General features: G+C 42.2%; 1 protein-coding gene across 3 annotated transcripts in view; it reads right to left on the minus strand.

Annotated features, from left to right (window-relative positions):
• snx29 (sorting nexin 29) overlaps positions 1-12545 on the minus strand; it is a 123865-nt gene that overhangs the window by 49054 nt on the left and 62266 nt on the right. For all 3 annotated transcript variants that reach the window (XM_079372537.1, XM_079372536.1, XM_079372538.1), the window contains exon 16: positions 618-734. In XM_079372537.1, the coding sequence (XP_079228663.1) occupies positions 618-734 (117 nt within the window). The remainder of the gene's footprint in view (positions 1-617; positions 735-12545) is intronic.

Below are 12545 nucleotides of genomic sequence, written 5' to 3' on the forward strand. Positions count from 1 at the left end.
CACACACACACACAGACACAGTGAGTGGTCCAGCAGAGCAGGGCTGAAGCTTGGGGATAAGAGGTCCTATCTTCAGCCCGAGGCTCACACGGTGGACGATGTGTATGTGTGTTTGTTGTTGTGTGTCCAAAGGCTTCAAGCTCTCCTGAGCATGACCAGATGTTGGCATTCTGTTCCTGTTAGTTGTTATTGTAGAGGACAACTTTGAAAGTGCTGGCGGGGGGGGGGGGGGGGGACAGTTAATTCAAACTCCCCCTGGAACAGAACAAATAGTAGTTTGCATTGGAAGCGAGTCTTTGTGGTTGGGCAGACACTCAAAGAGCAATCAAATCAAACCAAATCCAGAGGAAAGTACAGAGATGTGAGCACACACTGTTTGATTGACAGATTATCTCTGGGAACTGCAGTGTGGGAGCATCAAAGAGAAATGAAAACAGAGGAATCTGAGGATTCAAAACGTCAAGAAAATTGCTGTAAACTGTTATTTGACCGAGCAGAGAACCGCAAATCAAAGCAAATCAGTGCGTGGAGGGCAGAGAAAATGACAGGGGTAAAACAGCAGATAAATAATAAGTGGTGGGACATCGGTGTGAGTGTGTGTGTGTCCGCTCACTCACCGGTCCTCTCAGGTCAATGAGTTCCTGTCTCATCTGGACAATGAGGTGGTCTTTGGCCATGAGGGAACGGTACAGGCGCTCATTAAACTCGATCAGCTCCCCGTGCATCTCGGCCACCTGCAGCACAAAACATGAATTAATCAAGCTGCACAAAATCATCATGTTAAACACTGAGGTAAACAATGGACTATAGAAAATACAGTCAATACATTAAATAAAGCATGAAAACATGAAAAATAGATGATTATGTTTGAGTCGAGCGGAGAAAAGGCGGCAGCAGCCCAGGTGAGATGAAATGGACTTTGACAGCTGGACAGATTCTGGGAAAGAGTCAAACCCCTGACAGAGAGGGGAGAAAAGTAGGGAGAGAGGGGCGAGAGACAGAGAGCCATAAACAGAGTGAGACAGAGCGAGACAGAGAGTGAGGGGTGAAACCAGTTCATATATTTAACAGTCGGACTCCTGCCAGCCCGCTAATCAATTGTCATCAGCTTTAACAAACCTTGACGTTGTATTAACATTTCTGAGAATGTGGCGGCTCATCTTAATGTGGCCAAGCTAAGCTGTGTGTGTGTGTGTGTGTGTGTGTGTGTGTGTGTGTGTGTGTGTGTGCCTAACCAGGCCGGACAGGTCTCTGTCAGCAGACTGACAGCTGTGACACACACTGTGCTGTATGGAGGACACCTGCTGTCAGCACAGAGCAGGCTGACAGGTAAAGTGGATCACTGTTGCTGCTACAGCGGCCTTCTTACATTAACTGTTCACATCACATTTAAGAGCCCACACACTGCCGTGAAGGAGGAGGAGAGGCTTCTTATGTAATAACAACAACATTGATGAGGATCATAATAAACTTCATTTATCAAACACTCAAGGCTGCATAAAACATTAAATCCTTTCATAATGATAACGGTTTATAACTACGAGATTTTTTTATTTTTTTTTCAAAAATGTTGAGCTGAAGAACATCAAGCACCAGCACACATTAGCAGTGTGGGTCACACACACACACACACACACACACACACACAGGTTAGTTGTTCTGCGTGTTCATCATTAATGCTAAGCTAGGCTACACAGAGAGGAATGGGCAGAGAAAAGATTGCATCTTCAAGAATGTTTTATACAAACATGTATAAAAATGTCCTGAATACAGTCTGTGCTGAATGTGCCGAGCACTTTAGAGCTTTACGTTGCCATAGCAACCCCATGCCAAAATACAGATAACAAGGCTAGTGTAGATGTGTTGTCTGGTTTCAGACTTTCTTCGGAGCCAAAAATTGCAGATGCATCTGCAAACTCACGTCAAAAGGCCTCTTTTGTCAGAAAGAATAACGTTGTTGTTTTTTTGTGCATGATTGAGACGTCTGACATTTAAATGTGGGTTGAATGAAATGTGCTACGAGGGCTCCACGAGGTGTTACTGAATGAACTAAGCCCCCTCTCTTCAAGAACGGGGCTCAGGATAACTGAGCGCAAAAAAAGTGATCAGATCCCGTCTTCATTCAGTGAAGAGGTAATCATCAGTCCACAGCAGAAACAGACTGTGCTCTTAATCAAGCCTCATCTGCTCTCTGCAAGACCTCAAATATCACTGCTTTATATTCAACCCCAATGCTAAAATGTAGCTAGTATGTTATAGCAGCACTGCTCTACATACTTCCTTGTTTTAATTAACACCATGAATAAACATTTAAGTCAGATGAAGTAGGTTTACTTTAAAAACAGCGACTCTGCATGTTTCTCTGCATTCTTTAATTAACAACTATAAAACAGTCTGTGACAGAATATTTTATTAAAAGGTCCAATTTAAGATATCTACTAAATTAAATGAGAGAAGAACCTCACTATATCCCGTGTTCCTGTGCAGAAAGGTCTGTGTTTGTCTTTCCCCACAGCGTAGCTCGACGCCCCTCTGTCAGGGAAACAGCAAACCAACACGTGTTGCAGTGGCAGAATCAGCCAAGCAGACCGCTTCAGATAAAACCTCCACGATCAGAAACGTGGTCAAACGAGGATAAACACTGCAGATACGTTTGTAATAGACAAAAGCAGAGCTGGTTAAACGCTGAAGCTTCAGTGTGTGCGACATAACAACCTTCGTGCACGTCTACTCACATCGCGAGAAGGGGGCGGGGGGGAGACAGCTCTCTTCAATATTTTAATTGGAGCTGCAGTACCCATTTTAGACACTAGGTGTCAGAGTTACACGATGCTCCTTTAATAATAACGTACAGTTTGGTCAACATGCAAAAGCTCAAAAAACGTCATGAAGACATAACCCTGTGTGACACACCAAACTGAAGAACCAAAGCTCTACCTAACGTAACCATGGTTACCATCAGTAGAGCAGGTGACCACCCACCACAAACAGTAAGCTACAAAAAGCAATATTAAATGTAAGCAATTACCCAATAACACAACAGCTTCTTTTATGACAGAAAGTTTTCCCAAACTGGCACAGCTCTGTTTGCATATCCGGCTGAATTGTTTCTCTATATGACTGTTTAACTGCAGCTCAGAAGTTATGAAGAGAATAACAATAAGAGTATCCTCAGGCAGCCTGTTAAATCTCTGCACTCTCGAATACGACCGCCGCTCTATAGGCGCTAATCCACCACCAAATATAAAGTAAAGACGCAGCAACAAGTCTGGGACTTCTGGAAGGCCTTCAATCCCTTGAAGCAGATTTCAGCTGTTATCAATTCTAAAAATACTTTGTCTTAGATTCAGAGATAGAAACAACGCAGAGTTATTTCACCTCCACAAGTCAAAGTTTTAGGTACTGTGACGTTGAGACCAGGAGGATCAAAATGCATCAAAGCATAAGGGCTCAGTTGATTTACGGCTCTACTACATTTTATTTCAGGCTAATAAACAGATTTATCAGAGTGCTCAGTCCTTATTTACATGTCTACAAACAAATGTAAAAATCTCAGGATCAGATATGGCTGCAAAGCAATAAAAAGACAACTTAAGGTTATCCAAAAACAGGCTCAAAAAGCAGACATCTTAATGCTGTATCCCTGAGAGAACCCTGTGTGTTTCTGACAATGAAAAGGACAACCAAACACATATTTTAAGGTCAATTTGATGGCCAAGTCCAACAGGCACATGCCACCTCCTGTTATGTTCAAGTTATGGAAGAGGAAGTGTGCCCAGGAGCTGCGACTGTCCTCGACACGCCAACCGTTCATCACCTCGATTTTTTATTTTTTTTTCCCTCCACGTCTTTGAAATGGGACATTATAAAAGAGGGAGGTAATTTTAGGCGTGAAGAAACCCAATTAAATCTCAGTTAGAGGGAGCTAATCAGTTTGTCATTCTCCCTCCATTTGTGTGGGTGCGGGTCTGCATGTACAGTATGGTGTGTGTGTGTGTGTGTGTATTTTACACATAACGGTTAAGCAGTGGTCGAGTGGCTAAGTGCTTGCGTTACCAATTTGATTAAACAAGCCGGTCCATCTTCTCTGCTATTATTAATGCAGGGTCATTAAGATGCACATCCTATTTTTAGTGTTCGTTTACTCATGCCTGGACCTTACATGCAAAGAGCTTTATTATTCAGATGCATTATGCCACCCCCTCTTTATATTCAAGGTCACACAGAGGCTCATGTCTTTATAAAAGTCTGCAGGATGAGGACTAATAAGGAGCTGCAGAAATCACAGTCAACAAACAAATGAATATTAAATATATTAATTATATAAAAACAATATTTCATCGTTCTTAAATGTACAAAAGTGGATATTTTAATGTTAAAAATTCAACGTTGTGAACAGAATTCGTCTGCGTCACTTATGACCTGAATGAGAGTAACGTGAACCCGAGTTGATGTGACAGCAGGATAAAGGAGGAAGAGGAAGAGGAAGAAAGCGGGAAGATGTCAGACGGCGGTGAAAAGAAGTGATTAGATGAAACGTGACGAGAGGTGAAACTGACACCAAAGCCAGGGTTGGAAATTAACTCTTTAGCCCTCATGACACTGTGACTGGTGGATTCAAAAATCTACCCATCACTGCTTTTTTTTATTTTTTTCAGCTGCCACTTTATTACCGGCAGCAAAATGTCATACGAATACGAAATGTCAGACGAATAATATCAAATCAAGGCTCATAGGATTTAAATAACTTCATATTTTATTCTGGGAATTTCATTCAACTATCAAAAAAAATACTGACATCCTTCAACTCGCTCATAAACAGAAAAAGAGTTTAGTTCAGAGGTTTTCATTCAGTTTGTCTTTAAGGCTGGTTTAGTTTTATTTTATTGTTTTGACAGATTATATGAGGAGTCACAACCATCAAAAGTTTCACCTGGAAAGAATTTGATTGAGAAAGTCGTTTTGTCACTGTGTTAAACTTCTCAGGACTGAGAAGCTTCTACATGTATCTGAGGTTTAAAGTTTTGTTTCTCTGTTGTGTTGAGTTATTAGCACTGAAAAGACCCCCATTTCCTAATATTGCTGTTTCACAATAAAAGCCTGTCATTGACATGTAAACCTTGAACTTTTATTGTGAAGACCTTGTCAGAATGTGTTTATCATCGAGTGGAAGACGTTTCAGCGGAGCTACAATTAGCGATAAGGCTGGTAGTAAAAAAATGATTGACAGTCGTTTTTTACTCCACTTGTCACCGCCATGGCCCGCCCCCTTTTTTCAGTTCATTCAGTTTAAACACACCTTCAGAGACACGGAGTCAAGCCCTCTCAGCAGGTTTTCTGATTCGACGCAACAACATTGATGATGACAAATGTGCTACATCCTGTATTCTCTGCAGAAAACAGTGTGGTTTAGTGTCCATGTAACAAACAACGTTTTCATTATCTCCATTAGAAAACGTTTTTTAATGTTACCTGTAAGCCTGACAATGGGACAAACGCAGAGCTATTGATGCAATCTGTTGTTAGCTATCAGACAGTGTTTGGCCTGGGGTCTGCTTTAGCATGACGCAACGGTCCGTCCTGCTGCAGTCATCACAGCTCACTGTCACCCGAGTGCTGCTGACCACACGCCTTCTCACATAAACACCTTCTTATACACGCTTTAGAAGTGCACACAATCCCTTCCTTCACACAACGCCTCGACCGCCCTCCTCTGTGATCCTCTCCCATCTTTACCGAATCTCTGCGTGCTGCTTCCACTCCTCCGCCGCTGTGTATGATCTGATCTGAGCTGCACCAGGCTGAGCTGGCCTGAATAAGGAAATAGCCACATCTTAGAGGAACTCGCCAAAATAAAAAGAAGAGGGAGAAAAAAAAAGCAGCTGGCGCATACAATGAACGGGCAGGGAACAGAGGGGGAGAATATGAAAACAAGTTGATGTTCAGACAGACAAGAGGCAAGAAAAGGACAAGGGCAGAGCGAGACAAAATGACAGAACAGACGACAGCTGACACCAGAGCTGAGGTCACATACAGTGCAGCGGCCTTGGTAACCTGAACAGAATCCTGATGGTTCTGGCAGCGGGTGGTTGTCCCTTGGTGCGCCCTGAACTTCTCCCCCCCCGTATGTCTTAAACGGAGCCACTTGGTCCCTAAATGTCTGAAACTGCTGCTTAACCCTTCAAGGATCTGTCTCGGGTATATTTTACGTCACCTCAGACGTTCTAGTGTTATGCTGATGATATTCAAGTGTGCGTCTTTAAAGCCTGTAGACATCATTGATAGAAGCATCAAGATTAACTTTAGTTTATTTCATAACAGGTGCTGTTAAAACATTAACTCGTGTCAGTTGATTCTGCACAATCTCAGATTTTAAAATCTTTTTAAACGTTTTTTTTTTTTATATCAATTGAAATCTAAAAAAATCAAATCAAATGGAGAAAAAAGGATAATGACATGCAAAAAACCTCATCCCAACAAACCATCCCAAATCCATGCATGGCCATGAGAATTTAGCACTACTGACCCGTATTCATCCAAGTTTACTTCATAGTTTGTCAAATCCTGAACGTTATTCAACAGATCCTCTTCAGTTGTTTTTCATTTTCTCTCAAAAGCAGCTGATTTACAGCTGACGTTTCTTAACCTAGGACTAAAACATATGTGCCAGTCTCCTTTCAAGTTTAGCTGAAGCATTTTCTTTAAGTCTCCATGTTCACATCTTCACGCCGACATGCTCTGTAATGTTACATGCCTGATGGCAGGTGGTCTTGGCGTTCATGTTGGGACTGAAAAGCGTCATGAAGTACACGAGCATAACAACATGAAGGATAAAAAGGAAATTCCTTGCATCTTCTTTAATTTATAGCAGTGAGGAGGCCGAGTCTCGGGGTATCAATCTGTTCATTTAAACATCTTAAACTGGTTAAGACCTCAAAAGGAATATGTCCAATACTGGGCTACTTTGTAGATATAAGTGCAGCTCGTGGCTCTATCCGTGTTTCTGACTCACTCCAGCACAGCTGCTCCACAAACAGGAAGAGACGTGGCTGAGAGACGGAAAAAAAAAACGAAGAAAAAAACGAAGAAAAAGAGGGTGAGAAAGTACCAATATAGACATGACAAGCTGCGCTGTCCACTCCGAACTGAGAGGGGAGGAAAAAAAAAAAATAAATAAAGTTACAAAAAGAGACGGAGCGAGACACATGAGAGTAAAGAAGTGTGAGCACATGACGGCGCCAGATGGTGCCACAGAAAAATGGAAGTTGATAGAAAGAAGGCTTACTATAGCATGGACCGACTTGAGCTTGTGTAACACTGTTCTCGTCTTCTGACTGCTCAAAGCGCTTTTACCCTGCAGGTCACACCGACACAGACGGTAGAGGCTGCTGTGTAAAGTGAGCATCAGAAGGTATTAATCCCAGTAACACACATTCACAAGGCGCAGGCAAAGCAGCAGGAGCAAGTTGGGGTTAGATGTCTTGACCGAGGACACATTGGACGTGTGGCTGCAGGAGCTGGGGACCCGACCCCCAAACTTCTTCACCAACTGCGCTCCAGCCACCCCACAATCTGCGTCACTGCTGAATTACACAGAGCAACCCGTGAGCACTTGGATTATTAGTTTGAAAAGCCAGAGTGCTGACAATGTTTAAGTACAGTCCATCAGCTTTAATATGGGCTCCTTTTCATCAGCACAGGATGAACGCAGTGAGAACTAAAGCCCTCTTAGTGCATGTTCTCCCACTGTGCCGACGCCAAAAACACTTGGATAGATTGAGATTAGGAAGGCAACTTCTTCAGCAGAGCTAAATGTTAATGTAATCTGACAAGTGTGTGGAAAAAAAGTAAATAAAGTAAACTCCAGGTAACAGAAGCGCAGAGCAGGTATTGCCTCACTTTTGGTCATGAATATGCACGGCACAATTTAACCATCAGTTTTTAACAGCTTTAAAACCTGCTTCCTTCATGAGCATGTCAGCATAACCAGATTACTACCACCAATCGTAGCATAATCTGTGGTGTAACCTTTTCTTACTGATCATATTGATTTAATGTGCTAATATTTTAGCATTTAAATTTAGCATGTACCATCAAATACTGTGGTCACTTTAATAAACATCTCTATAAATAAAAAGCTGAGAAAAAGAAAGAGCCATTGTTCTGAGCAGCTCGATGTCGTAACGTTAGCTTAATTAGCTAGATCGCTACGGCTATCAAATTTTGCCAGCTACAGCCGCCATGTCCGAAGGAAAATTGACAGGTGAGGAGACAAAAACACTAATTATATGACATGGAGACTTTAATGAGACAGTCTGAGGGGTCACTCTCAATGTCGCCTCTTGGACGTAGCGTTTGGTTTAATTAGCTACAGTAGCTAGCGACAGCTGCCAAAACTTGGCAGCCACTTTTTATTTGAGGGGAACAAGTTTGAGTGGCTGGCCGTAAAAACACCTTTGTCTTAGACATGTTTTAAACAAACTTTCAAACCTTATGGCGCCATTTCCACATGAAGAGCAATACTTCAAAACAGTAAAGATGACATTTATGACTGTTAACAAACACACACGTGCAGCAGGAATATACACGCCAACTTTTGTGAGGATTCACCGTAGTCGATTCGTCCGGTTTGGGATTAAACGCCTACAAACGTTACCTGAAGCGCTAAAATCATTATTGCAATTAGGAGGAAAATCCTCCTAATCTGGATGCAGACAGTCTCACATGCAGTTTAGGAATTGGGATTTTGTTTTCTAAGCATGTTTGAAGACTTCAAAGCAGATCCACCTGCGTTAGTCTGAGAGGAGCATTATGCATTATGCAGTATTTTGGCTTTTCAAGACTCACATTCACTTGCCTTACACAGCAAAGACAACAAGCATTGTACAGGGATATGGGTTCACAGTCTCAGAGTTATTTCTGCCTCTCCTCTCCGAAACAGTGGAGACTCTGAGTCGGTGGCTTGTAATTGTTGTTCTTGTTCTTGATGTTGTTTATGATTATTTAATGAGCTTGCGGATCAAAGACAGAATCCCTGATCCCGCTGGAAGTTTCGACCCATATCTCTTCTCTATCCTGCAGAAGCACTTTTCTTCTCTTTATCATTACAACACAGCCTATATTAAAATGCACCATGGGAAAACAAAACAAAACATGGAAGGAAAAAAAAAAAAGATGGGCTGTTACTGCAAAGTCACACGCTAACTCAAGTAGTTAGAGAGTTTGTTTATTAGATATGAGTCAGACTGCTGCTGAACATTTTGTGTTCGGACGAGTTAGTTTAAAGGACGTTGTTTAATGTAATGAGGCCTCATTTAAGACGCACAAGGTGTTCGCTTCATTGGCATTATGCAAGACGTTTAGAGTTCCATTACAACGAGGGACCACAACGAACTGCATCTGCACGGGTTTGAAAAGGTTATCTCGCTCTGACTCACCTTTGTTCGTTTGTCCTCTCAGGTAAGATGACCTACAGTACTGCATGTGTTTAAAAACACACTGGACAGTATCCTTTGCGTTCTCAGGACCTCGTAATGCTCTCTGTCCCAAACACTCAAACAGAAATCAGGAAAATGGCTTCTGGGTATTCTGCACCCTCAGCCTGGAATTTGTTAGAGAAGGACTTGAAACTCAAGGAGCTGGAGTCCTTAAATGTTTTTATATCTCGAATGAAAAACCTGGAAACAGATTTGACAGGATATCAACGTTTTCATCTCGACTTCTTGAACTTCTTGGTTCTCTTTTAATGGAAATATGACTGTTTTGTCAAATGCACTTTGTCTCCCTTTGGTTCTCTGTCTGTAACTTTTGTGTTTTTGCTGCTGACCTTTTTGACCAGGTCAAGTTCTTAATCTCAAAGAGACCAACCTGGTGAAATGAAGGTGTGCGTTCAAGATGAGACATTCAAGGATCATTTCAAGAAGTATGAAATAGTTTGGATGATGCTATGATATCTTCACATCATTCTGTTAGATCTCTGAAGCTAATTGGCTGGATGATCCATTCTGAGACATCGACTCGTTTAATTCAAAGGCTAACAGGAGACGTGGATGAAAGTCCGACACTGCTTCAGTCCTCTTAAGAGCCTGGACATTTTTAAAAATCAAACTCAAAGTTTGAAAAAACACACTCCATATAGGTGTTATTAATCAAGAGTTGAACACACACACACACACACACACACACACACACACTTCATCAGGACCGTGTGATAACTCTTAGATCAGCTGTCATGATCAAACAAGCTAACTCCTGTCTTCAGGTTATGACTCACTGTTGCTACATGACGTTCACTTCACATTTTTAAAGCAACCTGACGCCCTCTAAAGCTTTCCTCTCGTTAGTGAGAAGAATAAACACGAGAGCACTGAAGAGTGAGTTACATCCATCAGTTTATTGAGTGATGGGTACGACGTACAGATGGAAGCACCTGCGGATGGCTTTGCCTTACACTCAGAGGATCAAAATACTAAACACACATCAGTCGCCTCTCAACCCAGGAGGTTGGGGGTTCGATTCCCCACATGTCCGATGTGTCCTTGATCAGGCTTTGTTCAGACTGCCGCCTGAATCTGATCTCACTGACTGACTGTCCACCGTACAAATTTCCGGTGAGCAGATCCGATCTGCCCGTCCGTATTGACGTGGTCTGATCTGCATTGGTTTCCATGGTAACAGGTTACCAGGTTACAGCAAAATGGATGACAGAGAAGTGTGATTATTTCTGACGCAAACGATCTCATGTAGCAGTCAGTCACGAGCTGTTCTTTCACCACGTGTTTGTTTTTATTCTTGCCGTTTTCTTCAACTGAGCAAAGTCGCTGGATCGGCGTCGTCGTTGAGTTCGTCGATGATGTCGCGTTGCGAGTGACGCAGATTTCATACTGTACGACAGCAGCTGTGTGGTAGCATCGATCACTGAACCTGCTGTCTTTCATCAAACGTCTTTTCAGTCACCATCCATCTTGGTTTCCTTTTCTCTTATTTTCATTGTTAAATGAAGGAGAGAGTCACTTTGTGACCTTCTGGGCTGTTTGAAGGCGTTCTATCATTAAAGCTGCGTTTAGACGCTCGTTCCAAAGCTTTAAGGACAAAGGTGTTGGTTGAAAACATTATTACATTACTTTAATATGAAATGTGATTTAAAAGGAGCTAAGGAGGGGGTTAGACGAAGACAGGACAACAACGACACAACACCTGAGTATCATCAAATTACAAAAAGAGATAAAGAAACAAGCAAAAGTGAAAAAGAATCCTAAACCCACGCACGTTGAGCTTAACAAGGGATTAAAACAGACAAACTCACATCTAATCACTGTGAAGGATTTGAGTCCAACAGGTCAGGAGAGGAAGTTCAGACATCAGCAGCTTGTGAGCGCCGATAAGAACAAGTGTTACATCACTACCTGCCCACCTTCCCTGATCCTCCGAGCCTCACAGATCAACGTCAGCCAGTCGTTTCTGCTTCTCAGGAAGCTCAGCGGACATTTTAACTACTTCAAGTAATTTGTTTTTGCTACTCACAAACAATAAAAATAAATAACCTGCAATAAAGATGAAAATTAAGATGATTATGCTTGTATCCCTGCAAGTTATTATTTCAGCTTCTTCTCTGCACCTCTCTGTGTTTCACTTCTTTTCTTTCTTCATTTTGTTGATTGTCTTCTTCATTTCAGGCGCTGATCCGCTGGGATGTGTTCCGAGTCTGACGGCTTTTTAAACCGACTTAGAAGAGACGCAGGTAGATACGTTACCAACTCTCTCATCCACTTCAGAACTTCAACACTTTGTAAACGCACCCAGGAACTCATGAGCAAACACAATCCCCTCGTCACACTCACAGCTGAGAGTCAGCCTCTAAAAACCTCCCTCCTGAAATCACCTCTGAAGAGCAAACTTTAAATATCATGACACAAGGTTCAGCTTTCTTTAATTATGAAGGATGCATACTTTACCATTTCAAGATTTTAAGCTTTCATTAGCCAACTGTGTGCTCGTCAACCAAACGGCAAACAGACACATGAAGCTAGTCTTTAACTCTGCAGTAGGCAGTTATGAGCTACTTGTTAGCAGTTAGCTGCTAGATATCAGAGATATCAAGTTTGAGATTCAGACTCGAGTCACACACAAGGTTGTACGTCTTGTATATTCTCATTACGAGCTGAATGTAAATCCCCCGGTCGCCTTGTTCAGGGGAGTCCTGCCGCAAACCCAGAACGTTTAAAAAACCCCAAAACGTTACAAAGTCACAGCCGGCTCGACACTCACTGAGTGAGTGAGTGAGTGAGTGAGTGAGTGAGTGAGAGAGAGAGTCTCAGGTTTCAGTGTCTTTGATTCTAAACTTCGAATGCTGGTCTTTGGTTGGTTTGGTGCAGCCGCTTGCTGTCGATGTGATTCTGCTTTTCTTGGGTTTGCTGCGTCTTAATCTCCCGCACACGAGGCTCACGTGTTGTGATAACAAAGATGAGGTGGAACTTTTTAAAACATGGAGTTTTGTTGTGTTGCACGAAGCAGAAGAAGTTAGGAAAAAAATAAAAAGCTGTTCT

The sequence above is a fragment of the Symphodus melops genome (genome assembly GCF_947650265.1).
Source record: "Symphodus melops genome assembly, chromosome: 21".
NCBI lineage: Eukaryota > Metazoa > Chordata > Actinopteri > Labriformes > Labridae > Symphodus > Symphodus melops.